Source organism: Oxyura jamaicensis, chromosome 6 (genome assembly GCF_011077185.1).
Source record: "Oxyura jamaicensis isolate SHBP4307 breed ruddy duck chromosome 6, BPBGC_Ojam_1.0, whole genome shotgun sequence".
Classification (NCBI taxonomy): domain Eukaryota; kingdom Metazoa; phylum Chordata; class Aves; order Anseriformes; family Anatidae; genus Oxyura; species Oxyura jamaicensis.
Genome location: NC_048898.1, coordinates 3,594,877 through 3,621,201, shown reverse-complemented (window position 1 = coordinate 3,621,201; position 26,325 = coordinate 3,594,877). Strand labels below are relative to the sequence as shown.

Here is a 26,325-nt window from a genome sequence, read left to right as displayed (position 1 = left end):
GCTGGTTAGTGCTTTAGCTGCAGAATGCTGCGGATAGAGAAGTATGAAGGAATTTGCAGCTCAATATCTGCTCAATAAAGCGTGCACCACGCTGGCAAATGCCAGAAAGCTGACAGGGAGAAACCTTGAGTGCAAAGAAACAAAGAGCTCTAGTTAATATTAGCACCTTTTGGGAAGACACTGGTTTTTGGAGACCATCTTCATGAAGCCTGTTGTGCAAAGGTCAAGGTATGGCATTTCTGAAGATGCTTTTGCCATGGAGCCATCGGGATAACACCTGTCAACTCAACTGGGTGCTAAAGTAGGTATCTGGGTTATTTTTATATCTCTGGGTTTATTGTTTCATGGTCTAACAGACTCAGGAGCTAAGTGGTACTGGCATTTCAAAGTGGCATGTTGTAATTGGAAGGGGATGCTGTGTAAGTATTTGGAAAACGGATCCAAATGAAACACCATTGTCACCTGGCTGCAGAGGGACATTTTACTCTTTAAATATATTGGGGATCCTGTTTGTGCTGGAGGTTGTGTCTTACTGTCCAGATTGCTCTCCAGATAAAGCCAAGGGTATGTGAAAAAAAGTTTTATTTTTAAGCAAATTTCTCTTTTGCAGTTGGAAATTGACCAGGTTTATTGTCCCAGCTCTGATCAAAGTTTAAGGAATCTGAGCTGAGCCCTGTTGTTTTGAATAAATAGTGCTTCAGAGAGGCCAAATTTCCCTGAATACTCGGGGTGCTGACAAAGCACTGCAAGGAGGGTGCTTGTCCCACCACCCAGAAAGCCATTTATTAAGCCACGTGTGGTGTCACTGCCGTGCAGGGGGAAGGAAGGGGTTGTCCAGGCCTGTACTGAAAAGCCTGAGACCTCCTGACCTGTGAATGACGTGCATCCCTGCAGATTGGTGCTGGAGGCCTGAATCAGTAGCATCTTATATTGAGGGCAGGCGTTAGAACAACTGAGGGGGATTTTCTGGGTCTCACATGCTGCCCGGTAGCCACAGACTGTTTCTCCTTTCCAAACATGAATTCCTCTGTCTGCAAAACCAAGTTGTTACTTTATTCTGGGTGTTTCATCTTCTTGTTTTACACTAAAAAAGAAAAAAAAAAGCTACAAGAGACAGACAATGGAGAATCAAAATCTCATGAACCAGATTCTTGGGTTTGCTATCAGGAATGGATCAGAGAGATTGAGAAACCTATTTAGTTAAAATAAGGACTTTCTGATATATACATGAATTTTGAAAATTTTCTTCCCCGTCTACCATTTTTCTGTGTGTGTGAAAATCTGAGAATGAAAATATCAGCCCAGAATCTCTTTGAAGTTTGTGTTTGACCTGCTGTGCTGGGATGGCCATGGGCTGGCTGCCAGACACCCACCCACCTGCTCTCACCCCCATCCTCATCAGAAAGGGGGGAGAAATTCAGGTGTCACGGGCAAAACAGACTTGACTGAGGGAAAACTAAGTTAATTCATTGCCAATCAAAGTAGATTTGGATTGTGAGAACCAAAGACAAAATTAAAAATGCCTTTCTCAGTGTAGACATATCACCAGTGTGGGTACCGCCCCCCCTGTGGTCTCTCAATGGGCTTTTGGTCTCTGCTCTGGCACCCAGACTTCTCCTCCTTTTTGGGGCTTGCAGGGCTGTTCCTCACGCTTTTTTTCCCCCTCTCTACTCTGATGTTTGGTATTTCTGCCATTTCTTCTATTTGTTTTCCCCCGAGGGACTCAACTGTGGCCTGTAGTGGGGCTGCTGGAACCTTCTGGAAGCAGGCGGGCAGCCATGCCCTCTCCTCACAGAGTCCCCTCGGCCACACAGCTGGCACCTTGTCTGCCTGGCAAATACCTTGTGAGAGCCACTGTGGCTTGAGGGAACAAAGGTTGAGGTGGGAAGAGGAGGACCCCAAAAAGGCTTTGTGGGTGCTGGGGGGCTGGCCAGGGCTGGAGCTGGACCCTGAAAATGAACGTGGGTGGAAGACCCCCTCACAGGGAGTTCGCTGGCGCCTCACAAGCTGTGTGAGAAGGCTGGGGAGGTGAGGGGAAGCCGCCTGCAGACGTGGCTGACCAGGGGAAGGTGCAGGGGGATTCTCTCTGTAGGGTCTGTCGCCCCTTCTCTTGGCAGCCAAAATGGTGCTGGGGATCCAACAGGGTGCCCGTCCCAGGGCAAGGAGTGTGGGAGCTGCTCCCCCCCAGCACGAGCCCATCATGCCCCCCTCACCCCCTGTGGTTTTACACTGGAGGTAGCTTTGCACATCAACCTCTACTCTCTGGAGAAAGCTCCCGGCCTGGTCCCTGGTTGCCTGCGACTAAAAAGTGCAGATTTTGTGACTAAGACTTGTCAAATCACAGAAGCCAAAATCCTTGGTCCTTGCTCCTCTGCTCATGGAGGTAGGCTGGGAGGGGCTGTGGACATCTTCCTCCAACCTCTCCTGAGGCAGATGGAAGAGGTTGACCAAAAATAACATCAAATTGCCACAGTGCAGCTCAGAATTTGCTGTTGCTCCTGGATGACACTTGACTGCAAGTCCAGCCTGTGTGACTGTGTTCCTTTTGGTGCAAGTTTCATATTTTCAAGGCCTGGCAGGTTCTTCAGATTAGGGTAAGTCTTGTTAGCAGGACTTGAGTGTTGTGTCTCACAATGTTTGCTTAAGGCTTTCCCTGTATGCAGCAGGAACTACACAACTCTGCCATAGTGTGGTGCCATGCAAGGCTCAGTGTTTTGCCCACACGTTCCCCATTTCCACCATTACTCTGGGGTGGTCACGCGTGCTGTCTGTAGCCCACATGCCCTCCATTTCCCCTCATTCTTGGGGTGTATTAACCATGGGTCTGCATCTGCTGTACCCCAGCTGTTGGATGGGTTTTGAATAGAGCACCTGTCTGCAAGGCATATGCAAGCCTGTGGGGTGTCCATAGGCATCCTGAGGCTGGGGGGGAGATATGGAAACCTACAGATCTGCCTCCTTTCTTGTTGACAGCCCCCTGTGAGGACAATGTGACATGGCAAGAGGTGCTCTCGCTATGGCTACATGGAAGGAGCCAAATGCCCTGGATGTGCCCGGCTACTGCTGTTCCCCGCTGTGCCCAGTAAGTAACTGGCTTGCACCCCTTTTGGGCTAAGGGGTGGCGGGTATCATTAGTTATCAGAGTATCACTCCAAACACCTGTTTGGAGTGTGTGATTAAAAACCCTCCTGGGACAGTGCATACCAGTGTACAGAACCCAGCTGTTTGTCGGAGTTTACCTGCATTTACCCTTCCCTTTCCTGTGGGCTTTTTGTAAGGATGGAAGGTTGACTTTGTTGTTTTAAGTTGTCCAGCACAGAGGGTGTGTTAGAGCTAAACTTGGACAAAGTGCTTCCATGATCTGTGAGGAGCTGGAAGCAGATTTAGGAAAGCTGTCTCTGTGTAGTACAGTAAGTTAGGTTGTGTTTTCTTCATTAAAGTAATTGTAACTGCCTTGTCACTTAAGTGAATTGCTGGTTATGCAGGCATCCCTTAATTGAGCTGCTTCCTCTTTGGATAAAGAATTTGAGTGGGACAACTGGAAATATTTTCAACTTATGTCCTGACTTCTGGAATTTCAAAACAGTTTGCACTCTGTATTATACTTAATTTTTCAGTGTTATTTCTGTAAATTTTCTATTAACATCAGAGATTAAGTAGCGTATCAGAAGTCTGCATTTGTGCTCATTTCTATTTGCTGGAGTCAAGAGATGTTCTGTGAAATGAAACAAATACTTCACCTCCTGGTCAGGAAAGGCAATTAATTGACTTTAGGTTCGTCACCATAGAAACACAGCCCTTCTCTTGCCCTATAAACTGAGTTTGCTGAAATGTAGGTGTGTGTGTGTTTGCATACACACATGGTCTGCAATGGTGACTTACTACCAAAATGCTAGTAAAAGTGGTTCCTTCATGCAACAGTTTTCACCTCAGTGGAACAAAAGTTCAACTAAACTAGAGTGGTTGTTGCTTTTCTTTGTGGAGATCTAAAAGTGGTTGTAATGTTTTGACAGTGGGGAGAGAGAAGTTGCTGTGGTGAATCCCCATGCTGCAGGGGATGCCAGTAGCACAAAAGAGATGGTGCCTTCTTTTTGTAGCTGCTCTCTGGAGCTGCCAGGTATGCTGCTATAGGAAAGGAATCCATCTTGGGGCAGTATTTGGGCTTTCAGGTTCCTTTTAAATGTTGTAAAATACTAGAGAATAGGAGATTTATATTATTGGTATTTGTATAAATATGCGGTGATAAAGCTCCTGAGTTTGGGCTTTGAGATTAAAGAGTGACAAGACAGCATTTAGTTGTACGTAAATTCCCAGTTTTGCTGTGCTCCCTGTTTGAGTGTTACTGAAGCAGGGCACTGGATCACCCCAGGATCACCCCATTCACAGCTGTGTCTGGAGAGGCTTGGACTTGGTGGCTCTTGGCTGAGGCCCGGCTCTCGCTGCCAAGTCGGGCTCCTCTCCTGCCACTGCCGCAGGAACTCTTCCTCTCCCTGCAGCAAGGGAACGCCTCTCCTCATCCCGCTTCATCTCCAGCCAGCAGGGGAGGCTTGGACACAAACAGTGCCGCCTGTCCTCCCTTCCGCTCCGCTGCAGTTTGTGCCCTCCCGTCTGCATTGCCTTTTTCTCTGCTGAAACACTGCACAAGCAGACACTAAACCACTTACAATTATTAGCATCTTTGTCGTACGGCTGCAAAGAGAAGCTCTGCTGTGTAACACGGTAGCTGGAGATGAGGTCATGTGGTGGTGTGACTCTGGAGAGATGTTTCTTGGCTTTAACCATGAATGTGAGGAGCTGGGGAGGGAAGTCCTTTGCGGAGCAGCTCGTGCAGCCCACGGGTTTTGGAGGTATTGATTAGCTAAAGGTGGAGTAATCGTTTTGATCCCAGTTAAATGAAACTTGCCACCATTAAGGTTTAAAAACAAATCATCATCTAGACCTTCCAAATAGTGTTCTTATTTTTTATTTATTTTTTTCCCCTGTGTGCCTTCTCCCCACCAGCGGCTGCTGCAGGCGGTGACAGCGGGGTATGTATGGTAGTGATGCTGCCTGACAGCCCAGCCACACTACTAGGCATGGAAAATGCTAGCTTTTCAATTAAAATAGTAGAACTTAAATGATTATTTTGATGATATATAATTACATTAAAAAGAAAAACAAGCTGTTAGGCAGTTGTTAGCACAGGCAGTCCTCAGCCCGTGTCTCCAGAGGCCCAGGAGAGGGGTCCTGCTCTGGGGGGCCGGAGGTGGTTGTCTTCTTTGGCCTCTCCTGCCAGAGCCCTGGCAGTCCCACCAGGTCCCTGCCTGAGGGCCGCGCTGGTGCTTGGGTGCAGGTGAAACCCTCAGCGCTTTCTTGGCTGGGGTGACTGGCTCGGTGAGACGTGCCGAGCCTGTTCCGGCCCATGGTTAACCAGGGGAAGCACTCGTCCTTAGGAAACAGACTCACCTTCTGAGTGCCTGCTGCTCCACCTACCTGAGGCGTGGCCTTTCCCATGCATGGAATGAGATCTCCTCAAGGTGCTCCTAGCTAATGGTGTTTCTTAACAGGGGAAAAATGAGATAAAACAACCCGGCCCCCAGCCGGTTATGTGGTAGTGCCTGCTTGCTGTGCCTCCTGGCAAGGTGAAATTGCATAAGCAATTCAGCTGAGTGAGGTTAAATGCATTAGCAAATCGATATCTGTGCTGCTTTTGGATTTTCTTAGTAGCTTGTGCACCGAGTTCAGCACAAATGCTCAGTGCTTCCTTTCATGCTAGCGCATAGTCTCCTACCGAGGAGCTTCAAGGGAGACTAAAAAATCTTCTTGTTAGTTGGACGTGCAGCTATGAGCTGGGAAATTACTGTTTCTTAGAGATGCTGCTCTCTTTTGCTGTGCTTTAAGCATTGTGAAGGGAAAATGCAACGTGGATAAATGTGGATTGATCATTTTTCATATGCTTAAGCAAACAACAGCAACCAAAAAACCCCCACAACTGCAACTTGAATTTTTCCTTATGAAAGTAGGAATGATTTAGCAGCTGTGTACATCAAAGCTACGCAATGGACATGATTAAGAACAAAATCTCCCCATTCTGTAGGAGTCACATCTGAACACAGACTAATACAGAACAATAAACGCTTAATGAAGAAACACGCAAGGGGAGTGGGGGGAACACCCAGGAGAGCTGATATTCGGAATGACTTCAGTCGGTACAGCTAAACCTGGGCAATAAGATTAGAGCACCATCAAAATAGCTGCAAGTCATCAGGTGTCACGTTCAGCCTCCAGTGATTTGTCTTCAGGCACGGTAGACTTCAAAATTAGCCTGCTGGATGCCTGGCAGCGTGCATTAGGTGCTGGTAATTAATTGGCTGCTGAATTGATCTTTTCCAGTAAAGCAGAAGGAAAAACCCGGGGCTGGATGCTAAGGAGGTACAAGAGCCTCGCAGGAGGCGGCTTTCTCCAGCATGCAGAGGTGGGGAGCTGTGTGGTTGTGTCGGGCACCCTGTGCACAGCTCCTCCCGGCCCCCAGAAGTAACACCAGCATGCCTGGCGGTGCAAAGAGGGCTGGTGTGGACGCTGGGTGTCCATGAAGATGTTTAGCTGCCCTGCTCCTGCACCCCAGCGGTGGTTACGGCACGCAAGCTGCCCACACGCTCACCTGTCCTCACAAGGTGCAGGCTAAAGATACTAAATGTTCAAACAGTGCACTTGTTTTCCTTCAGGTGGGCTGTTACTTTTCCTCTAATGCCTTTAAGGGTGGTAGAGTTAATTTCTTCCTGAATGCCACGTTCAACAGCTGAAGACAAACCACATTGTTTGCAATACTCATTTAACCATGGTGCCGTCTCCATTAACTGCTGTTGACTCGTGTCACACAAACCACCTCCTGCTTAAGCGTATGCTTTATTCTCTAGTTTCTTTGGGGATTTATGTTGTGTACGGGTCTCATTTTCATTGCACCGTACTTGGAAGGCTTCAGGGTAATGGTTTGGAACTGGTGTATTGCTTTTTGTAGCTTAAAGGAAACCTGAACTAGTTCTGGATGAGTTTTTGAAATATGAAGTAATACAAATGGTCAGTGGAGACAAAAGCCACCGCAACGATTTGTGACATTTGTGATTTCAGTTCACTCCTAGGGCATAATTTTGGTGGGTGAAGAAAAATTAATTTGTCCTTCCCTTTTTGTTCTTAAGACCTTCGTTATTCACAGCCAGTTTGGGTATTTTGTACCTCTCGGTTTTAGCTGGCTGAGTCAAATTCCTCGAGAGCTGGGGGCGCAGTTTGAATTGCCTTCATTTGGTCAAAGATCAGCTGGAAAGATCTTGAGCTCGTCCAAGTGTGTTAACTGAGCGGGCAGACACTCCTGCAGCGATGTTCCGTGCATTTGGGTGGTGTTGGAGCTGGCGGGGATGTGAGGACAGCCTGTACACCTTGTGTAGAGGCAGCACCACGAATGTAAAGCCTGCAGGAACCGAGCAGCGCCAGGCTGCCTTCGGACAGATGTAAACGCACACGTGCACAAAATGACTTCTTGTTTGCAAATTTCAACCCGGGCTGCTGCAGGGCAGCTTTTTGGCGAGGACATCTGACAGCCAGCATGCTGCTGGCTGAGCCCGGCTGTAAGCAGGGTGATTTTTGGCTGGGGGTGAAAGGTGTGCTGTCCCCTGGGAGCAGGGCCGATGGCACGGGGCGATCTTTGTGTCCCAGTTAACCTCGGCAGCCCCCGGTTTTGTGCTGCTGAATGGGCAGAGGGTTGGTGTATTTCCAGTTGGAGAACTGTGCGTGTCAGCAGGGCGTTTTGGAACAACTTTCCTGACTTGAGCTGCTGCGTTTGGTAGAGATGGATTCAGGCTGGAGCACCTGTGGAAAAGGCTGCTGATCCAGCTTGGTTGTCTTCTGTTAAAGGAGCTGAAAAAAGAGCTAGCTCTGTCATACTTAACGAAGGAAAAGGCGGGAGGTATACGGTTACCTTCCCGGGTATTTATAGCAAGTGAGCAGCAGGAGTTAGGGGAGCAATTTCAGCTGAAAGGCGAGGTTTAGCAGATGACAGATGGATTGAAAACAGGAGCAAGCCTGGGCCGGGAATTAAAGATAATTTCTAACCGGCAGACGAGGAGGAGAGTGGCTGAAAGGTGAATTACACCCGAGTGGGAGCTCGGTCAGCCTGTGCAAGGGTGATGTTGCAGGACCTGCTTGGGAAGATGCTGCCCAGCTCCATGTTTCTGTGCCACCCCTGAGCTTTGTGCCTGGTTGCAGGGCGATGCCAGCAGCAGGGCAGCCCCAAGGCGCCTTCGGGTGCGCAAGGCCAGGAGCACAGGCAGGTTTGCTCATTAGCTTGGCAAGCAAATGAGCTGGAGGACCATCGCTTGATGGAAATCTCACTGAGAAAGGGCTAAAGCCAAAGCGGTGGGGTGGAGAAGGAAATCCTGTCCGGCCGGCCTGCGCTGACTAGGACAGCGTGAAGGAGGACGTGTCTGCCAAAGAAGCTTGTGAGTTTTGCCAGTGCAACCATTGAATTAAAGCAGCATTGAAAAGGAAGCCGGAAACTCAAGGAACAGGTTTTGAATCACTTGGACTTTGGCAGACAATTTCCATGCAAATCAAGCCTCCAGCATCACCGCCGTTTGCATGGGTGTTGGTTCCTGGCCCCGCGGAAGGACAGGGCGTGGGGGAGAGCCCTGCAGGCCGCTGACACGTGTCGCCTCGGCGTCTGCCCACATCCATCCTTCGGCTTCCAGGGGGGCATCGCATCGCTGCACGGGCCCTCAGAGGCTTTGTGGTGGTGGATGCCTCCTTGGGAACGCACCCGATGGCGGCATGTCCTGGCCATCAGCGTACTTGAAGCAGGGATTTCACTGATGGAGGAGACAGGGAGGTGGCATCCCTCAATGCGCAGCAGCCCAAGCGATTCCCCTTCTTTAGGGAACCACCTGGGGGTCTCCCAGCACCCCGAGGCTGTGCCCCACATCCTCTGGTCTCATGGCTCATGGCGAGGGGATGCTCAGGGCACCCTGGCCACGATCCCACACGCAGGGCAGAGGACGATGTCTGGGTCAGCTCCGCTGTTTTCTCAAAGGTTTCTGCTTCTGAAAACAGCCTTAGCTCAGCATTTTTTTTTTTTTAATAATATTTTTTGCTTTTCCCATTCCCCACTAGAGCTTAACGAGCAGCAGGAAGCCTCCAGCAGCCCTCAGTGGCTGTGGGATTGCTCTAAGAAGCCCCGCTGGGTAGGGCGGCGGATTGCCCTCCTCCTTCCTCCTCCTCCTCTTCCTCGCTGCCGGAGGAGCCACCGCCGCGGGGGCTTCGTGCCGGGCCGGGGCTGCGGGCGGAGCCGGAGGAGGAGGACGAGGAGGAGGAGGAGGAGGGAGGGGAGGAAGGGGAGGCGCTGGGCTGGCGGCGCGGCCATCCCCGGGCGCCGCATCGCTGCGTGCGCGGAGCCGCCCGTGTAGCCGGCAGGATGATCGCCGCCCAGCTCCTGGCCTACTACTTCACGGAGCTGAAGGAGGATCAGGTCAAAAAGGTAGCTCGGCATCCCCCGCGGGACGGGCTGCCCCCCCCCCCGCCCCGGGTCACAGCGCCTTATTTATTGCATTTTTTCAAAAATCGTGCATTTCGCTGCTGGCGGCGCTTTGTGTCCCCATGGCGACCCCGCGGCGGGGGGGGGGAGGGGGGGGAGGAGTGGGAAGAAATCCTGGCTGCAGCCCCCGGGGCTGCGGGGCGAGGGGCTGCCCGTGGGGATGGCGGCGGGGAGGAGGATGACGATGAGGATGGACGTCCCTTCCTCCCCCGGGGATCCATCGCTCCTGCGTGGGGATAGCGCCACGGCCCGCAGCTGGCTTTGGGGTTCCGTATCGCCGCCGCTTCCGAATTGATAGGGAGGAAGTTTTTCTGTGGGGTCTTTCCGTTCGCCTTTAGCCCTAGGTGACTGCTGCTGCCCCAGCGGTGCGGCCCTGCCTTCAGCACGACCAGGGGAGCGGCTGCGGGAAATACAGACATGGCAGGTGGGGCCCGCCTCAGCCTGCCGCGGGGCTGCGGGGAGCCCAGGGCCCAGGGCTGGGGATGCAAACTGGGAGAAGAATTGCAAATGTCACCGAGCCCCGCGGTGGAGCCGGGCTGACGTCACGAAGCGGAGGCTTCCCCTCGGCCACCTCCTCCGGCGGTGCTACGTGACCGCCTCGGTGCGCGGCGAGCACCCACTGAAGGAAGCATCCCTGGAATACTTGGAGGACGCCCCAGCAGGACAACTTCTTACCCCACAGAGAGCACTGGATCCCCGGGGGGGACCCATCCTGCCTCTCAGCGCTCACCCAGGCTGCTGCAGAGCCCGCCTGCACCCCTTCCTCTGTCGGATAAAACCCGAGGCAGCACCCCCTGCCTTCCCCGTCTCCTTCGGTGGTTCTGGTCTTCTGCTTTTCCACCCAGCAGCTCTCGCGAGGAGCTGCAGGCAGATTTCTGCCCCCACGCAGCGGCTCGGCCTTTCCCCCAGCCCCTTCTTTTCCTGTTCCTGGGGGATTTGGACGCGCTGTGCCCGCGCCAGGCGTGCGTGCCTGGGTAAGGCCTTCTCCGTCTCGCTGTGCCTGTTATATTTAGAAAGGCAAGATAAGCATAAGGTTGCACGCTGCCCGAGGAGCAGCAGAAAGGCTGCGAGGGGGAGGCTCGGGGGGGTTCTGCAGGCACGGGGGAAAGTCGGTGGTGTTCCCAGGGGTTATTTATTGCGGGCTGCTTTGGCACCACGAGGCCGCTATTGTCTGGCGGCACGGGAAGCCGTTTGGCCAGGGCGCTGCAAAGCCTTCTGATAGAGCAATCTGGCTTTGTTGGGAGAGCAAAATAAAATCCAATTAAAGAAAAGCAGAGTGCTGCTGTTGGAGGATGTGAGGAGGCTTTTCCTGTCTGTATCCTCTCGGAGCGGGGGCCGAGCCCCCTCATTTGGCTGTCCTGCAGGAGGGTCGGCAGCCCTGACCCCGCTCCCTGCCACCCCTCAAGGCCCCTTGGGCTCCATCTCAGCGTGCTGCTTGTGGGATTTTGCTCCGTCTCAGCTCGCTGGAGTACGTGCGCGCGGGGCTCCGGTGCAGGTCCCTCCCTCTCCTCTCTGCTGCCGGAAGAGCAGCGCTCGCTTTCTGCTGCTACGTGCTCACAGCCGGCCGGGGGCTGCAGGTCGAGGTGCTGGTCCCACGGGGCTCTGCCTTGCTCCTTGGGCGGTGACGTGCTCGGCCGCCGTGGTGCAGGTCACCTTGAGGATGCCTCTGCAGGTCATGGGAGGGACGAGAAAGGGTTACGAGTGCCCACGAGGTGAATTCGGGAATGGATTTGTCACAGGGGTCTCCGCTGTGCTGAGGCTGAAAGCCCAGATTCCCTCCTGACCCTGCTCCCACCCCACTCGTGCTCAGCGCTGCCTTCCTGTGGTGGGACCCTGCTCCGGGGAGCAGCGGGGCCGGTAGGTTTCAGGCCCTTGGGATGCCCTTGCTCTTAATAGTGTTTGCTGCCTCCACGTTGGTCTGGCTGGATTTTAGGCAGTCTCTTAGGTTTGAGATGATTTTTCCCCCCACTTGGCAGTTTCTGGAACATTTTCCAAGATGGGCGAGCAGGAGGAAGGGGCGGGGTGGACGCGTGGTGTTGAAGGCCGCGTGAAGCCCCGTGTCCGTGCACTCGCACGTGATCCCACTGCACAGAAGCCAAGCTGGCAATAATGCACGATGCCAGGTACCATACAAATATTCATATGGTTTTACTCCAAATTACCCAGGTGGTTTTGAGAACACCTCTTCCCTGACAGCTCCAGGGACCACAGCGGCAGTCGTTCAGCACCCTTGCTGTGACAGGGGACCTCACACAGCCCGAGCCTTGGCCCCGCTTTCTTTACAAGCTGATTTGTGTCCGAGCACCACAGGGCGTCCTTGGTGTCTGTGCTGCTGGCCCAGGTGCAGGAGAGCTGCTGTAAAAGTGCACGCTGAGCGAGTGCCTGTTGGCTCCAGCAGGTTTGGACCTGCAGTGGCTGGCGCTGGGGAAGGGAGCCTCTAGGTGTTGCCTGCTTTCTGCCAGGGGAACAAAAGCTTTTTGTCGTGCTACCTGATGAGAGAAGGAAAAAACGAAGAGCCCTGCACTCAGGAGTGACACTTTAATCATTAACCTTGAAAAGAACGTGATGGAGCGAGGTGTGAAATGAAAGAATTGGTATTAAACCCCCCTGAAACATGACCTGCCACCCTAAAGGCTTTTTAGGAACCAATCTGATAAATGGTAAGCAAGCACAAGCAGTTTCAGGGTGCCTAAATTACTTGTTTCAACACGTTGCAGCTCCCGGTGAATATTCCTGACGCTGAAAGGTGTGCGGAGCACCACCAGCTCTGCACAGAAGTGTTCACACAGGGAAGGGTGTTCGTGCAAAGCTGCCAGGAGAGTAGGTGCTAATGATTTCTGGGGTTGTGATGGGAGTGCCCTGCTCTTGGATACCACCGTCTGTTGTCAGTGTCCCAGGAATGAGCCGCGTGTCAGAGGAAGGGCCACGAGCGCCGTGTTTCGCTATGCACTCACAAGTATTCCCAGCTTCCCGGGGAGGCTTCTGCGACTTTGGAATTCCACAAAGTTCTTTTCCCCGCGTACAAAGAGTCTTTCTTTTATGCGACCAAGAAAACTTGCATGCGTGTGGTTTGGGTTATGAAATCCTATTTTTAAAAACTGGTTTGCAAATTCTGTCCGTTTCAAAAAAATGGAAAAGGAAAAACTGATTGAGCACTTGGAGGGCTCCCGCAGCAGCACGCTGGGACGATGCCCTTCTGAGGTGGCAGCTAAATAAAGGAGCCTTTTCTGCTCCTTGCCCACGCAGCCTGCCCAAAATCGCTCCTGCTTTCCGCCAGCCCCCGGGGAGGGCTGGCACCCGACTCCCCCGGCGCTGTGGGTCCGGCCGGGTGCCTCTGTCCCTGCCACTTCCCTGTGGGTAAGGCTGAGATTGGCTTTCTGATGGGCAGAGCGGGGTGTAATTAATCCTCCCTCCTGCCATCCAGCCTCCATCTCCCCCAGCCCAGGTATCTGTGGCCGTTCCCCCGGGGGGCTGCTGTCCCTTGGAGAGCCAGCTTTTCCCTTGGAGCTGTACACCCTGCTGGCTGACCCTTTTCCTGCCTGGGAGAAAATAACCTGTGGGCTTTATTTTGGGGTTTGTTTCACACTGTAACACCCAGGAGTGATTTTGTTTCAAGCCAAGGTTTAGCGCTCATCTCCCATCCTCCCTGCCCGGTGAGCCTCAGCGTTGAAGATGGCCTCAGTGTGATGAGGGTCCCATCGCCGTGTGTAAGCACGCTGACGGCTCTCAGCGCTTCTTCACAGGAGGGAGAAGAGCCCTCCCTTCCCTTTCCCCTTGCTGCGGTGGAGGGAAGGGTGGGCTCCCCTGGGCCCGAGTGCACAAGCCCCCAAACCTGTGCTCACACCAGGGCTTTTGGTGGGGCTGAGCACTTCAGCCTGGTTCTGGGAGGATGTAGGGCGTCGGGCGTTGCAGGGGGGTGCTCTCAGTGCGCGGTTTGCCTGTGCACCGTGCGTTAGCGTAGCTTTCCCTGGGGGATTTGTGTAAGCAGGCCTCTGAGTGGCAGCGTGGGCTGCCGACAGCCTTAACAGTCCCAGTCCCAGTCCCCCCCCCCCGCTGTAAAAGGGAATAACCTCAGGCTCTGACATCACTGCTAAACAGTCGCGGCTAAAAAAAGCTCCGGCAGGGCTTGCTGCGGAGCCGAGCGGCCTTCCTGCCTGCCGCCAGCCCTGCGCCCGTCCCCGCGCCCGCTGGGGCTGCGGAGAGGCTCTGCCCTGTCTGGGCTTCGGCTCCTGGGGCAGTGCCGGGGCTGTCGGCCCAGCGGGGTGGCACGGGACACGGCCAGGACCCCGGGATGCTGTCCCAGCTCTCCTTCTGCCCGTTAGCTGTGCCCTCGCACCGATCGCCTCTCCGGTTCGCGGGGCATGTGCGCAGTGCCCTGCCTTACTGCTGCTCCATCCCATCCCCTTCAACTTGCACTTGACCTTTCTCTCGCTCTCCCTCTGCGAGCAACGGCACCGAACCCGCAGGGTACCCCGCAGGGTTAGCCTGGGTCTCCCCGGCGCTGCGGGTCAGGATGAGGCCGGGGAGCTGCGCCCCGCGGTGCCGTCCGTGCCCGCCTTCCTCCCCGGCCGTGGAAGTGCTTGGTCACGGCGCGAGGGCGCGTGGCGTGGGGAGATAGGCTATCAGCGCCGCGCACCTCGGCTACGTGCGGCACTGCTTCGTGGGGAGCTGCTTTTATGGGGAGCTTTAGGGTCTAATTGCATCTCGATTGGGCGCCTTCCGCTCACCTACAGCGTTATTCATCGCTCCCCGTCTCAAAGTCCCAGGCGTACGCAGCATTTGCGTGCCTAGGTTTTACGAGGGGTGTTTTATTGCGGCATCGGCCGTGTTCGGGTGCGGTGTTGGGGGAGAGGTGAGCGCTCCCCAGGCTTCCAGCCTCAGCGCAGGAATGGCCCACAAGGTCATTAAAACGAGGTGGCTTTTCCAGTTTTGCTGAGGACGGAGGACATGGGCAGGGTTTGATTTTCTTGATCCCACTAAGCTGCAAGCAGAAGTGATCCCAGAGGTGTGGCTTCGGTCTGAACTGTTTGCAGAACCAAATTTCCAAGGTAGATAATGAGACGAGGCAGGAATAGACTGGCAGCTGAGGTGAAAGGGGTGGGACGTGCGTTTAGCAAGAACCCCGCAAGGCCAAGTTGCATTTCTGAGGCATCAAAGCATCTCTCGCTCTTCCTGATGATAAAGATGGGTGTAATACTATGGAAAGTATTATTACTGGAAAACTGGAACCGTCCTCTTTTTCCAGGGAGATAAAGTTCCTTCCTGGGAAACCACGAGGGAGAAGTCAACACCTTTTTAATTTGATGTTGTGTGGAGGAGCCAGGCCCAACCTGCCCACAGTGCCGTTCTGTCTCTCCCGAGTCTGGCTGTGATTGCTTTGGAGCAGGGCAGGGAAAATGGCCTGGTACACCGAAATCGTGGCTCAGCTGGGAACACAGTGCTGGAACCGCTGTGGCGAGTGCTGCGTGACCAAAGGTTTAAATAAGAGGCACCTCTGGGGATTGCAGCGATGCCCCCAGCTCGGACAAGGAGCAAAAAGAAACGTTTTTGGCTTCAGCTTCTCAGCTCACAGATAGCCAGGGGAAATGGGAGGAGGGCTGGAGATAAGGTGTGAGGCTGTGGGTGAGCTTTTTTTGGGGAAAGGAGAAGGCAGAGCGATGGGGGATTGGGCCTTGCCTTGGGAAGGCAGCAGGATGGATGTACGTGCTGCGTAAGTCATACCACTTGCACCTTTTCCTTGATTTTGTATCAAAAGACAAAGCACGAAGCACTCAGCTGGGTTGCTGGCTTGGGCAGAGCCCCAGGGCCAAGCAGGGGCCATACATTGTTATTGTAATTAAAGGGTGGGATCGCCCTGCTTGGGCACCTCGGGATAGCCTTTCACCCTGTGGTGGTGTCTGTCTTTCTCCCCAGATTGATAAATACCTTTACGCCATGCGGCTCTCCGACGAAACGCTGATCGACATTATGGCTCGCTTCAGGAGGGAGATGAAGAACGGCCTCTCCCGAGACTTTAACCCCACGGCTACAGTGAAAATGCTTCCGACCTTCGTGAGGTCCATTCCTGACGGCTCAGGTAAGGGTCTGAGAAATCGTTTTCCCTATTAAGTATGGTGGGAAAACCTGTTAGGAATACACCAAAGCACTGCTGAGAACAGCAAGAGCAGTTTGCTCCCTGGTGAGCCCAGACAACGTTTTGGAGGTAACCTCCCCTCTGCGTGCAGAGCTGTTCCCACAGAAACCGGAGGATTCTGTGATTCCTGTGTCAAACATGCTCTGATGGCAGCAGAAGAGCCGTTCCTGTCAAACGCGCCACCAACAGCCGATACGCTTACACAGAGATTGGTCTGTCAAGAATCAGTACAGCACATGAGATTTCTGATTTATGCCGTTCATATTCACGTGATTTTATCGTAAGAAATACAGCGGCTTTTAGTCATTTGCTGCTTGACTCAACCTCCCTTCTCCTACTTAGTTTTTCCAGTGGAAGTATGAACCCTTATGTGCTGAATTTCAGCTTCCTGGCACTCATTTTGCTTTTTGTAGCTACCTTTTAATTTATTTTAGTACAAGCAAACAAACCAAAGCTATCTATGTAGTATACAAATACCTTTATAAACACTGTGCAGCAGGGCTCATTATGTAGCGTTAACACGGGGTTTCCATCCATGTAGCGTGAGTTGGTTGACCGTATTTTGGTGCCTCCACAAATTAAGTCCCCGTACGCAGCAGTTACACGGTTTTAGCTGTTGAACAGTTCTTGCATGTTTTGAGGCTTTTTTGAATTAAGATCAAAAAACCAATGGGTGAAGGAACGAGAAGCCTGGCGTTCTGCAGCAGTTGGAGCTGTCTGGCAGGTGGAAATCTTTGATACTTCTGCTTTGCTGTTGCTTTCTGCCACCTTACGCTTTTTAATCGAAGTGCTATTTTCTGCCTAAAGAAAGGGAGAGCAAGCTTGAACCCCGTGTTTCCCTTAAATTAGCACTGCTAGCTGCTGTGTTGAAATGTTGTGTTGAAACTTGCAGTCTGCTGAGAAAGGGAGGAACCATTTCGCTGCCATACACTGCTGCGTCACAGGCAGGGTTTTCTCTAAGGGACTGCAGGTGAGGCGACCTCGTGCGAGCGCTGCCAGGCAGCTTTTGTGGGAAATCCCAACCTTTTTTTTTCTGAAATCTCTGGTTTTTCTTCCTGCCTGCTTGAGTTCAGCTGTGTACAAACCTGTCCCCTGGTCCCTCAGGCACTGCAGGTTAGAAAATCAGAGCTGCTTGCAGTGAGTCGAATAATTTTCCAGGCTGTTCCATGGTACAAACTGGGGAGATCTGGAGATACGGCACGAGGAAAGGGGGTCTGTGCCTGGCCAGGAGCGGTGTGTGAGACACCTGCTGCGACCAGGCATGGGCCAGAGCAATGGGCAGCCCCGGCCGAGCAAGTTGAGGAGTTCCTTTCAGATCACGTACCGCACACCTACTGAAAAAAGGCACCCTGCGATGTGTGCAGGGAGCTCAGCTCTTGGTGCTGTGCCCGTTTGGCCACCGCCAGCCTCGCAGGGACAGGCTCGCTGTGTTTGCAGCGCGGAGTTAGGGCACGGCAGTGGCTCGCCCCAGATGTTCTCTGTATGACTGGCTTGTCGTCTGTGTACACAGGTTACGAGCGTCTCCTTGGCTAGCTGTTGGAAGCACAAGTAAAAGCATTGCGTTATTTTCCTGGGAAAGGCACGTTCTGACCCTACTGAGGAGGAATATTTGCTGTGGGCGGTGTCACGGTGTTGCTTTCCCTGACTCACCTGCTCGTGCTGGCCATGGCAGGGCAGGCGCAGCGTCCCCGTCCCGATCCCTCTGCCTTCAAAGGCTCCGGGCGGGCTCGGGATGTGTCTGTGCTGCAGTGCCCAGGGTGGCTCCTGGCTGGCCACAATTTCTGCCTTCAGCTCTCCCTCTGTAAATGCCCAGGGCTGGAACCCCGTCCTTTTCTCTGGCCCCTCTCTCATTTCCATCTGTTAGGCCCTTCCCTTCGAGGGTGATCGTCTTTCTGGGAGCTGGCTGGTCAGACAAAACGCTCTTGTTTGGTTTCGGATCTGTGCTCGTGTACTCCATTAACAAGGAGCCTTTGAGTAATAATTTTTTGCGACTGTGGAGATGTTGTTGTTGGCAGGGCTTTTTGCTTTATTCAGAGTGGTTTAGTCTATGAAAGCCACGAGGTTTTGTACAGAGTGCCTTGAACAATATTTGAAGCTATTTCAAAACGCTTCCAAAGGATCTACCTAAATTAATTTACAGCAGCTTTGATTGTATCTTCGTCTTATAAAGTATAGATTAGATACTGCTCCCGAAATACTTGGAAAGAAATCTGTTACTTTGCATACAGGAAGCTTTACATTTCGTTTAAAATTGTTTCTTTTGGATGCAGAAGGATAACTCCTTGCTAAATTTTACCTTGCGACGAGCCTGACTGCGCTGGAAATCAGACGCGCTAATCTGTTAGTTTCCTGCCAGGGAGGTATTTCTGAAGTGCACTCTTTGTTTGAAGTACTACCGAGGGGCATTTAGGCTTGAAGAAGGGCCATCTGGTCCAGTGTTGATTTTTCATTACTCATCGAAGGTAATGGTTTACATTGGACAAATGATACTCCACTACGAGAAGGCGTATTCAGGTATTCGGCTTAATGAGGCACTTGTGCTAAATGCTTTTCTTCCAGCCCTGTCCCACCGAAGGCTGAGGAGCTGAATTCGTTATGCAGACTCCAATGAGGGAGCAGCGTCTGCAGTTTGGCTGCATACACGTTTGACATGACGTTTGTAGTGGAGCTAAGCAGTATTTAAAGCTCAGAAACAGGTAGACAAGCTCTGCGTGATCTTACGTCGGGACCTCTGAGTTTCCCCGTCTTAAGCAGCACAAAGAAAAGGTTGCATTGTAAAATTACAAGGCTTGGTAGGAGCTGTGGGCTCCTTCTTTCATCTTGCTACATTTTCTGTATGCAGGCTGTTGTTCTTCGTAGTTTCTCCCTCGCTGGTGCTTTGTTTGCTGTATTACACTGCAGCACTGGAAAACCACAAAGTTCTGCAGAGTGTTTGCCTCTGTTTTGGCTCTTCCTGTTCGAGGTCCTGCCCTGAGGGACGCCCCCTCCGGCTCCTCGGCTGTGCTGAGCGGGATGGGGATCCTGGAGGTGCACGGGGCAATGAGGAGGAGTGGGTCACTGAGTCAGGACTTTGGGCCTGAGATTGGGCACGGTAACCTCAGGGGTAAATCTGCATCTGGAAATCCTCGTGGGTGAGGTGCATGCCTGATTTGTTGGTGGCAGCGTGGCCTCAGAAGGCTCCGGGAGCTGAGCTGAAGCTTGAGGTGACATGGTAGTCAACAGGTACTGCTAGAGGTTTTTCCAGATTGCATTTAGTTAGAAATGGAAAAGGGATGGTGCTAGGAATGGCCTTCGTATAGTCATAGCTTAAAGTTGGAACAGGAATGAAAAAGAGCCCAACGGGCTGTGGTATGGGACTGGCAACGTGCAGCAGTGGTGCAGGAAGCGGGGGACACAGCTCACCCTGCCTACAGCGCGGGGCGATTCTGGCACTGCAGAGAAGAGCAAATTGGTGAGGAAACCGGGAGGAGAAAGTGCTGCGTGCCTCTGCTTCGCTTCCTCTCGGTGAGCCTGGGGATGTTGTGTGCAGAGGCAAATGCTTGCAAAGAGCCTCGGCGATTAACTGCAGCCAGAACGTACACAGCTGTGTGATAAGGTGTGCACACTGCTTTCCTAAACATTATCTTTTCACAGACTTCAGCGATTGCTGTCTTTGTTTGCTCCCTCTTTGATAAGACAGCAGAGGTGCTTCAGTTACATCTATTTGCCTTGCTCTCCAGGGGGACTGAGAGTGCCATTTCTCAGGGAGCTGGCCCACACATCTGTCACCTGAATTACACCCTGAAGTCTGTGACAGTGTGGCGACAGTGGATTTGGCTTCAGACCCTTTAAATCCAAATTCCTTTCAAACAGAGGGAGATAAGGGTATCCTAACTTTTTCCCTGGCTCCTGGGGACGTATTCAGGAGCTTCCAAGGGTTTACAATTTCTGAGCAAGTCCTTCAGTGGTGCAGACTCCATGCGATTTTTTCAGACCGTCATTTCTCTGACTTGTGTTATTTGACTGCAGATTGCAGAGTCTCAGCTTCCAGGGGTAAAACCAGTGGTTCCCCTTTAACTACATTTGTATCTAATTTGTTGATTTCAGAGCCTCTCACAGTCCAGCCACTATTCTCTGTTACTTGCCAAAGTGACACAGGCTCATTTACAGCAAAAGGCGGCTCATCAGTGGTCTGGCATCCCTTCATTTCACTCTTTTTTCAACATCCTTTCAGCTTTCTCCTGAGATCTTTGCTCTGCCAGCTTAGTCATGAGATCTGGATGCAAGCCGTCCGCTGGTAGTCTGTTTCTTTCTGGGTGAACCCTCCCTGCAGTTACCCGGGCATCAGTAGTGGTCACCCTTGCCATCGCACCACTTTTATGTTAAGCTGCAGGGAGTCAGGCTGATGCCCCACGTGGGTGCCCTGCTTGCTATAAACACTGTGTGTTTGCCTGTGCTTTGTACTTATTAGAGCTTATTTTGTCACATATTTATATTGCCTACACGTTTCAATCGCTTGTGTCTTGTTTTCCACGTAGAGAAAGGAGATTTCATTGCTCTGGATCTTGGCGGTTCTTACTTTCGCATTCTGCGGGTGAAAGTGTCGCATGAAAAAAAGCAGACGGTGCAAATGGAAAGCGAAATCTATAACACGCCTGAAGATATCATGCACGGCAGCGGGACACGGGTAAGTGCCTCCTCCTTATGACTTCTCTCGACAGATCAGCTGCTTTCACGCTGCTGTTTTAGGAAAAGGGCACAAGACTGGCCTTACCATCTTACCAGTTGTACCTATAGCATGCATGGACCCCGCTACAGTTCTTTGTCAGTACTGAGGATAAAAAAGTAACAGCGTATTCTTGGGTGCTGCGGCTCTGCTGTCACTGTGTGGGAGACTTCTGCCTTGGTTAGGAGAAAACGGGCCTAGAAATAAGAACTCTGGCTTTTATAGTAAACTTCCTTTCTGGAGATAGGAATGGAGAGCAGGAAAACAACTTGGCCTTGGTAAGCAGATAGCCAGAGCAGCCCTGCGATTTTAACGCTAGATGGGGGACAGAAAATCCCAACGACCAAATATCTGCCCTGGCAGTCTGAGCCACTCAGCATTCATGAAAGGTACAAGTACGTTAGTACGTTCTGGGACAACTTCAACTTAGTTTCTGCTGAAGAAATGATGTGTCTTGGTTTGTGTTAGCTGGAAGAATCTGTTTTCTTTTTATAATCGGGAAGCAGATTACAGGGAATATCTTAGAGGTAGTTTTTCTCTGTGTCAGGGTAGTACAATAGGTACTTACATGGTTGGAAAAAGCATGTTTTTTACACTTTTTACTAGAACAAGATGCTATTTAAAAGTATAACAAAAGGCTTGCAGAAAACTTAAAGCTTGTTTCAAAAGAATAATAAAAAGTAAACAGCATTTCTATCCTTAATATATTTTCTGTAGTCACCTCAACATCCTTAAGGTACATACCTAGTAAGTGCTGCTGCCTTGGTGCAGTGAGATGGCAATCGTGGCTTTTAAGTAGCATTGCTGGGGTATCTGAACTGCAGCAGGAAAATGCCTTTCTTGGAAAGGCTTTTCTTAGTATTATTGCTTTGGGACAGGTCATGCAGCAGCTTTCCCATGGAAAGATTTTGGAGAGGAGCTGAGCTGCACTGCCTGTTACTGGTGGAAGCAGAGAAGTCGTGTGGGATGCCAGGAGGCAACTTTGGAGCCTGGGGCTGCCCTTCCATCAAGGGAGGGGGTCGGAAGCTGGAGGCTAACAAGCAGCAGGGCTGCATGCACACGCAGGAGGCAAGCGTCTGCCCCAGGCAGTGCAGGCAGGCTGATTTAGGGTGAGACTTGATGGAGAGGTGATAAGGACACTAAGGAGAAGCTGGGAGAGGAGACATCAGGTCTGCATTCTTTCCTGGGTGTTGTTGTGTTGGTATTTTAATTTTTAAATATCCCAAGGCCATTTGAACCAGCAGCCTGGAGCTCGGGCTGATAGGTTTTGTCAAGGATTTTGAACAGGAAGGGAAGCAAGGAAGGTTTCCAGTGACCCTCGGTGGACAGTCGCTCCCAGTATTTAAGTAAAAGGAAAAAAAAAAAAAGGTGAACATATCAGAACCGAGTCCGGGTCTGAAGTCATCCTGTGACAATATGCAACCTCGACTAAATCGTTTGATGTGAGACTTCACAGGAAAACATGGCAGGTGCCCAGGAGGAGCACAGGCAGGTGGTGATTTGTTGCTTATGACTGATGCCTGTGGCTGAGGTACTGCGAAATCTCTGCACCAGATTAGTGGAATACTTGGACTGGACTGAACTGCCTGCACAGGGTAGGCTACTACTATGTTTTTCAGCAGGCTGTGTCATTAACTTCACTGAATTATACTCTTAAAGCCTAATATGTAATCAGCTTATGGAAGGGATTGTGATTTATGGCCTCATGCCTCAATGGCACAGTTCATTTTGATATTTTCTGCTTCCTTGCATTCACACTTTGATTTTCCCCCACCGGTCAGGTGCAGGCTGACACCTTTGCTGGTCAGAGACAGTTCCCTGTCCAAGTCAAGGGCAAAACTCTCATTGACTTCCAGTGTAACAGCAGGTCTAAAACTTGTAAGAATCCTGTTTTCTGTGTCAACACAGCAAACGGGAGCGTGCTCTAGGCTTGATTTCAGCTTTTTTCTGCCGCTGCTGGAGGTAGGGCTTGGATTTGTGGCTGTTCTGATCTGAAGCCGTGGGCTCCTAGCTCCTTAAAGTCTTCCCTATTCAGGGGACTGAGCCTCAGCTCCCATCTTCAGCTGCTTGCCAAAGTCTGCTGGCTGCCAGCCCAGTGCATCCTTGTGGAACCTTCTTGGAGCCCAACCTGAGCAGGCAACGCCAGGGCCAGAGGAAGCAATGAAGCCTGACAGCATATTGCTCAGCGGCTGGCGGCTGTGTTGCCTCACGTCTGCTGCAGGACCTCGTAATGGTGCTTCTGCTGTCCCCTGTTTGTGAGGTTTGGATGTTAAGGTGGGCACAGGAACATACACATGCATCCTCGAGGCTTCTTAGCCAAAACCATACTGTACTTGTCAGCAGCAAAATCAATAAGAGCCTCTCTTTTTGCTTTTTTCCCCTCCTTTTGAGCAATGCCTTTCTTCCATGCTCTGTTGAAAACAGTAGCACAGCCAGCCCCGACATTACTGACTAGACCCAGCTACCGTAACACGAGGAACGTGGCTAATGGGTAACTGGCGTGCCCCGTGCACGGTGCACGAGTCGCTGTGTGCTGCTCGCTGCGCGCTAACCCGCAGAGGGGAGTTTTCGACAGGCAAATGCCAGCAGATGTGTGGACTTCTGTGAGTGATCTGGGATCGCCGAGGGATCTTTCGTGGTCGGAATTGAAAAGCAGGCCCTGTCTCTGGGTGGTTGTGGTTTGTTGCGTAAGGGAAGCATTGTGCAGCAATGTCCTCAGTCGATGTTGCTGTTTCCTGCTCTCCAAATTCCTGAGGGGATTGCAGTTGGCCCCTGGTTATCATCTGTAATCCTGGTAGCAGCTGGGAGTTTAATAAGCTTCACTGTGCAGCAAGATACTTTCAGATGGAAAACATGATAGAGATGTATCCTCTTGTTATTTTTGTGTTCCTCCTGGAGAAATTATGGTATTTTATTACTTTGCACTAGTCATTTTTATAACTCCTTTTCCTCTCTCCATCACTGGGACAGCTGAAAACGGTGTTGCAGCAGCACAGTGTGCGTTGCTTTCTGTGCTGCTGCACTGCCTGCGCTCCAGGAAGTGGCTTTGATCTGCTCAGGACAAGGAATGGCAACATTTTCCTGGGAAACCACCATGCTTTTGCTTAACTCAAAGCAATCTCAGAGTAGGAATCGGTTAAAGGTGTTTATTAAATTGTCACGTTACGTGCAGCGCTTCTTGACCTGCTTCAAACAGCAAAATATTCCTCGTCGTTTTCGTAATGGTCTGTAGTGCTCTGCTGTAGCTCTGAGACTGAAAATTATTCTTCATAAAGCTGTGAAGGCTGATTGCAACCAACAGATACCTTTCTGTACTCCCTTCCAATTAGCCCCAATCTTCTGGGCAGTTTTTTTTTCTGGCCATGGCCTTGGCCTGCCAACGCTGCAGATGGATTTTTATTTTTAAGTGTTATGGAATTATTTAATGTTTGCAAGGAGCGCAACAAAATGTGAAGTTATCTTCTGGGGCAGGAGGCGACTTGTTAGGAGGCTTGATACCTATTTGGGGTACAGGTCAGTTCAAGGCACGTCTGGCTTTTTGTTATAGGTGGATACAGATGTGCATTTGAGTGCCAGGGGTTGATTTTGAAATAGATATAGAAATAGGTTTGAGAGGTGATGTCCTTCTGGGTGGCTCTTGCAACTGCTGACTTCTTTGGTGTCAGCAGTGCTTGAGTGAACTGCGTATTGATCACTGTAAAAGTGCTCAACCTCACATGGGACCGGATCCCAAATGTTCTTTTAAGATAGCCCTTCCTGTTGTGGAAAGGTTGAAAGATTCGCATCAAACGTTGAGTGGAAGTGTTCTGGCAGGCTGCAGAGCCGTGCGCTGCTTGTTTCAGGAAGAACATTTTGATGTGGATGTAAAAGGTGCAATGCAGAGCTGGGTGCATAAAATGACATCACATTTCATAATGTGTTAATTATTAAGATGTTAACATGCAGGGTCTGAGAGCATTTGCATAGTTCTGTCATTAAAATCTCTTTAACTACCTGGAGCAGTGTTGTGGTTTAACCCGGCTGGCAGCTAAACAGCACACAGCCATTCACTCACCCTCCCCCCTCCCTCTCTGGGATGGGGGAGAGAAATGGGAAAGTGAAGCCTGTGAGTTGAGATAGACAGTTTATTAAGATAGAAAATAATGATAATAATACTAATATGTACAAACAAGTGATGCACAATGCAATTGCTCACCACCCGCTGACCGATGCCCAGCCCAACCTTGAGCAGCCGGCCCCCCCACCCCGGCTAGCCACCCCTAGATATTGTTCAGCATGCCATCAGATGGTATGGAATACCCCTTTGGCCAGTTGGGGTCAGCTGTCCTGGGTCTGTCCCCTCCCAGCTCTTGCTGCACCCCCAGCCTGCCCGCTGGCAGGACAGAGTGAGAAGCTGAAAAGTCCTTGGCTTAGTATAAGCGGTGCTCTGCAGCAATTAAAACATCAGCATGTTATCAGCACTTGTCTCATCCTAATCCAAAACATAGCACCCTACCAGCTACTAGGAGGAAAAATAACTGTCCTAACTGAAACCAGGACAAGCAGATATTTTTCCCTTCCTCTCCATCCCATATTGTTTATGTATGCAGTTTGAAATCTTTTCTCCCCCAGACTGTACTCTAGTTAAGGTTTTATCCTCTTCCCTTTCTTACAGCTTTTTGATCACGTTGCTGAATGCCTGGGAGACTTTATGGAGAAACAACAAATCAAAGACAAGAAGTTACCTGTTGGGTTTACGTTCTCTTTCCCGTGCCGACAATCCAAGCTAGATGAGGTAAGAAGATGTGACGATTCTCTTAGTGTGCAGAAGAGCCACCGTGTTATTAACTCACTGCTGTGAAAGCAGCATCCCAGACAGGTCTCATTTCACTGTGAGGCTTGGTGTTTGTATTTACGTTCCTGTTTGAAAGAGCTGATGAACAGATGACAAAGCGCCAGCTGATGTTTTGTGCTGTCTCTGCGTGACCTCTCCGGTATTACGGCTTACCGTGTAAACACAGCAGCAATTTTGCCTGGCTTCTGTGCAGCCTTTTTCTCCTCTCCGTGGAGCATAACTGGGAAGGACCCGGTCCAGCAGCATTTGCTCAGAGTTTGCTGAACTTCCCGAATGTGGACGCTGATCCAGATCGGGGTTTTCCTCGCAAGCAGTGGTGCTGAGCCGTGCCAACAGCTGGGTGCTCAGCACAGAGGAATTGGATAGCACACCTGGAAGCAGTGTCCTTTGAGAAGGCATGCAAACAAGCAGCGTGCTGTGGAACCACTGATGCGATTCCTCTGACAAGGGTGCTCCAATATTTCCCTTATTTTGCTCGTTTCAGCTCCAGTGACTCAGCAGCCTGCTGGGACAGCATTGCTATGGCAATGGGGGGGCAAATTCATGCGGGGAAGTTAAACCCCCGCTAAGCCCTGAGAGGTGGTACTGTTAAAGCCTGAGCTGCTCTTCTGGCTGCCGGGGCTCTAGGTAGCCTACTGCAACAGCTCCCAGGTGTTGTGCTGAGCAGGGCCAGGTGAGGCAGTGGTTTTTATTACTTTCGTACTTCTTGAGCAATGCTCAGAGCTGAAGCCGAGGGTGCTTATTAGCTTGGGGTTTGAACGTGGTTCAGAGCAGAGAAGTGCCTTTTCCTGCGTTAGTTCAGAAGAGATTTCATTTTGGTGTGGCTTTGCAGACTGGCCGTGGGGTGTGGTAAGGCTCAGGCTACCTGACCCCAGCAGAGCCATGCTGGGCATGCAGGAGTGAAGCTGGGTTACCCTCGTTTAGCTGCATGAAAGGCGCTTCTGTGCAAGCCAGGCAGGATGAACTGAGGCTCATGTGGTGCAGGGGCAGGGGGGGGAGCACGTGGATGGGCTGGGGACACCCAAAGAGACTCAGAGAAAAGTGGTGGTAGAGTGGAGGGGGAGAGAAAGACAGGCAAAGGTGTCCTGTGATAA

At 51.4% G+C, this 26,325-nt stretch overlaps 1 protein-coding gene across 2 annotated transcripts in view; it reads left to right on the top strand.

Annotated features, from left to right (window-relative positions):
* The first annotated feature begins 204 nt into the window (after positions 1–204).
* LOC118168901 (hexokinase-1) overlaps positions 205–26,325 on the top strand; it is a 42,192-nt gene continuing 16,071 nt past the window's right edge. The window contains exons 1-5 of one of the 2 annotated variants that reach the window (XM_035329620.1): positions 205–301; positions 2,974–3,082; positions 15,473–15,635; positions 20,210–20,358; positions 25,052–25,171. In XM_035329620.1, the coding sequence (XP_035185511.1) occupies positions 2,996–3,082; positions 15,473–15,635; positions 20,210–20,358; positions 25,052–25,171 (519 nt within the window). In that variant the 5' untranslated portion in view covers positions 205–301; positions 2,974–2,995. Of the gene's footprint in view, positions 302–2,973; positions 3,083–9,336; positions 9,503–15,472; positions 15,636–20,209; positions 20,359–25,051; positions 25,172–26,325 lie in introns of those variants that run through there. The other variant, XM_035329621.1, reaches the window with a different exon arrangement.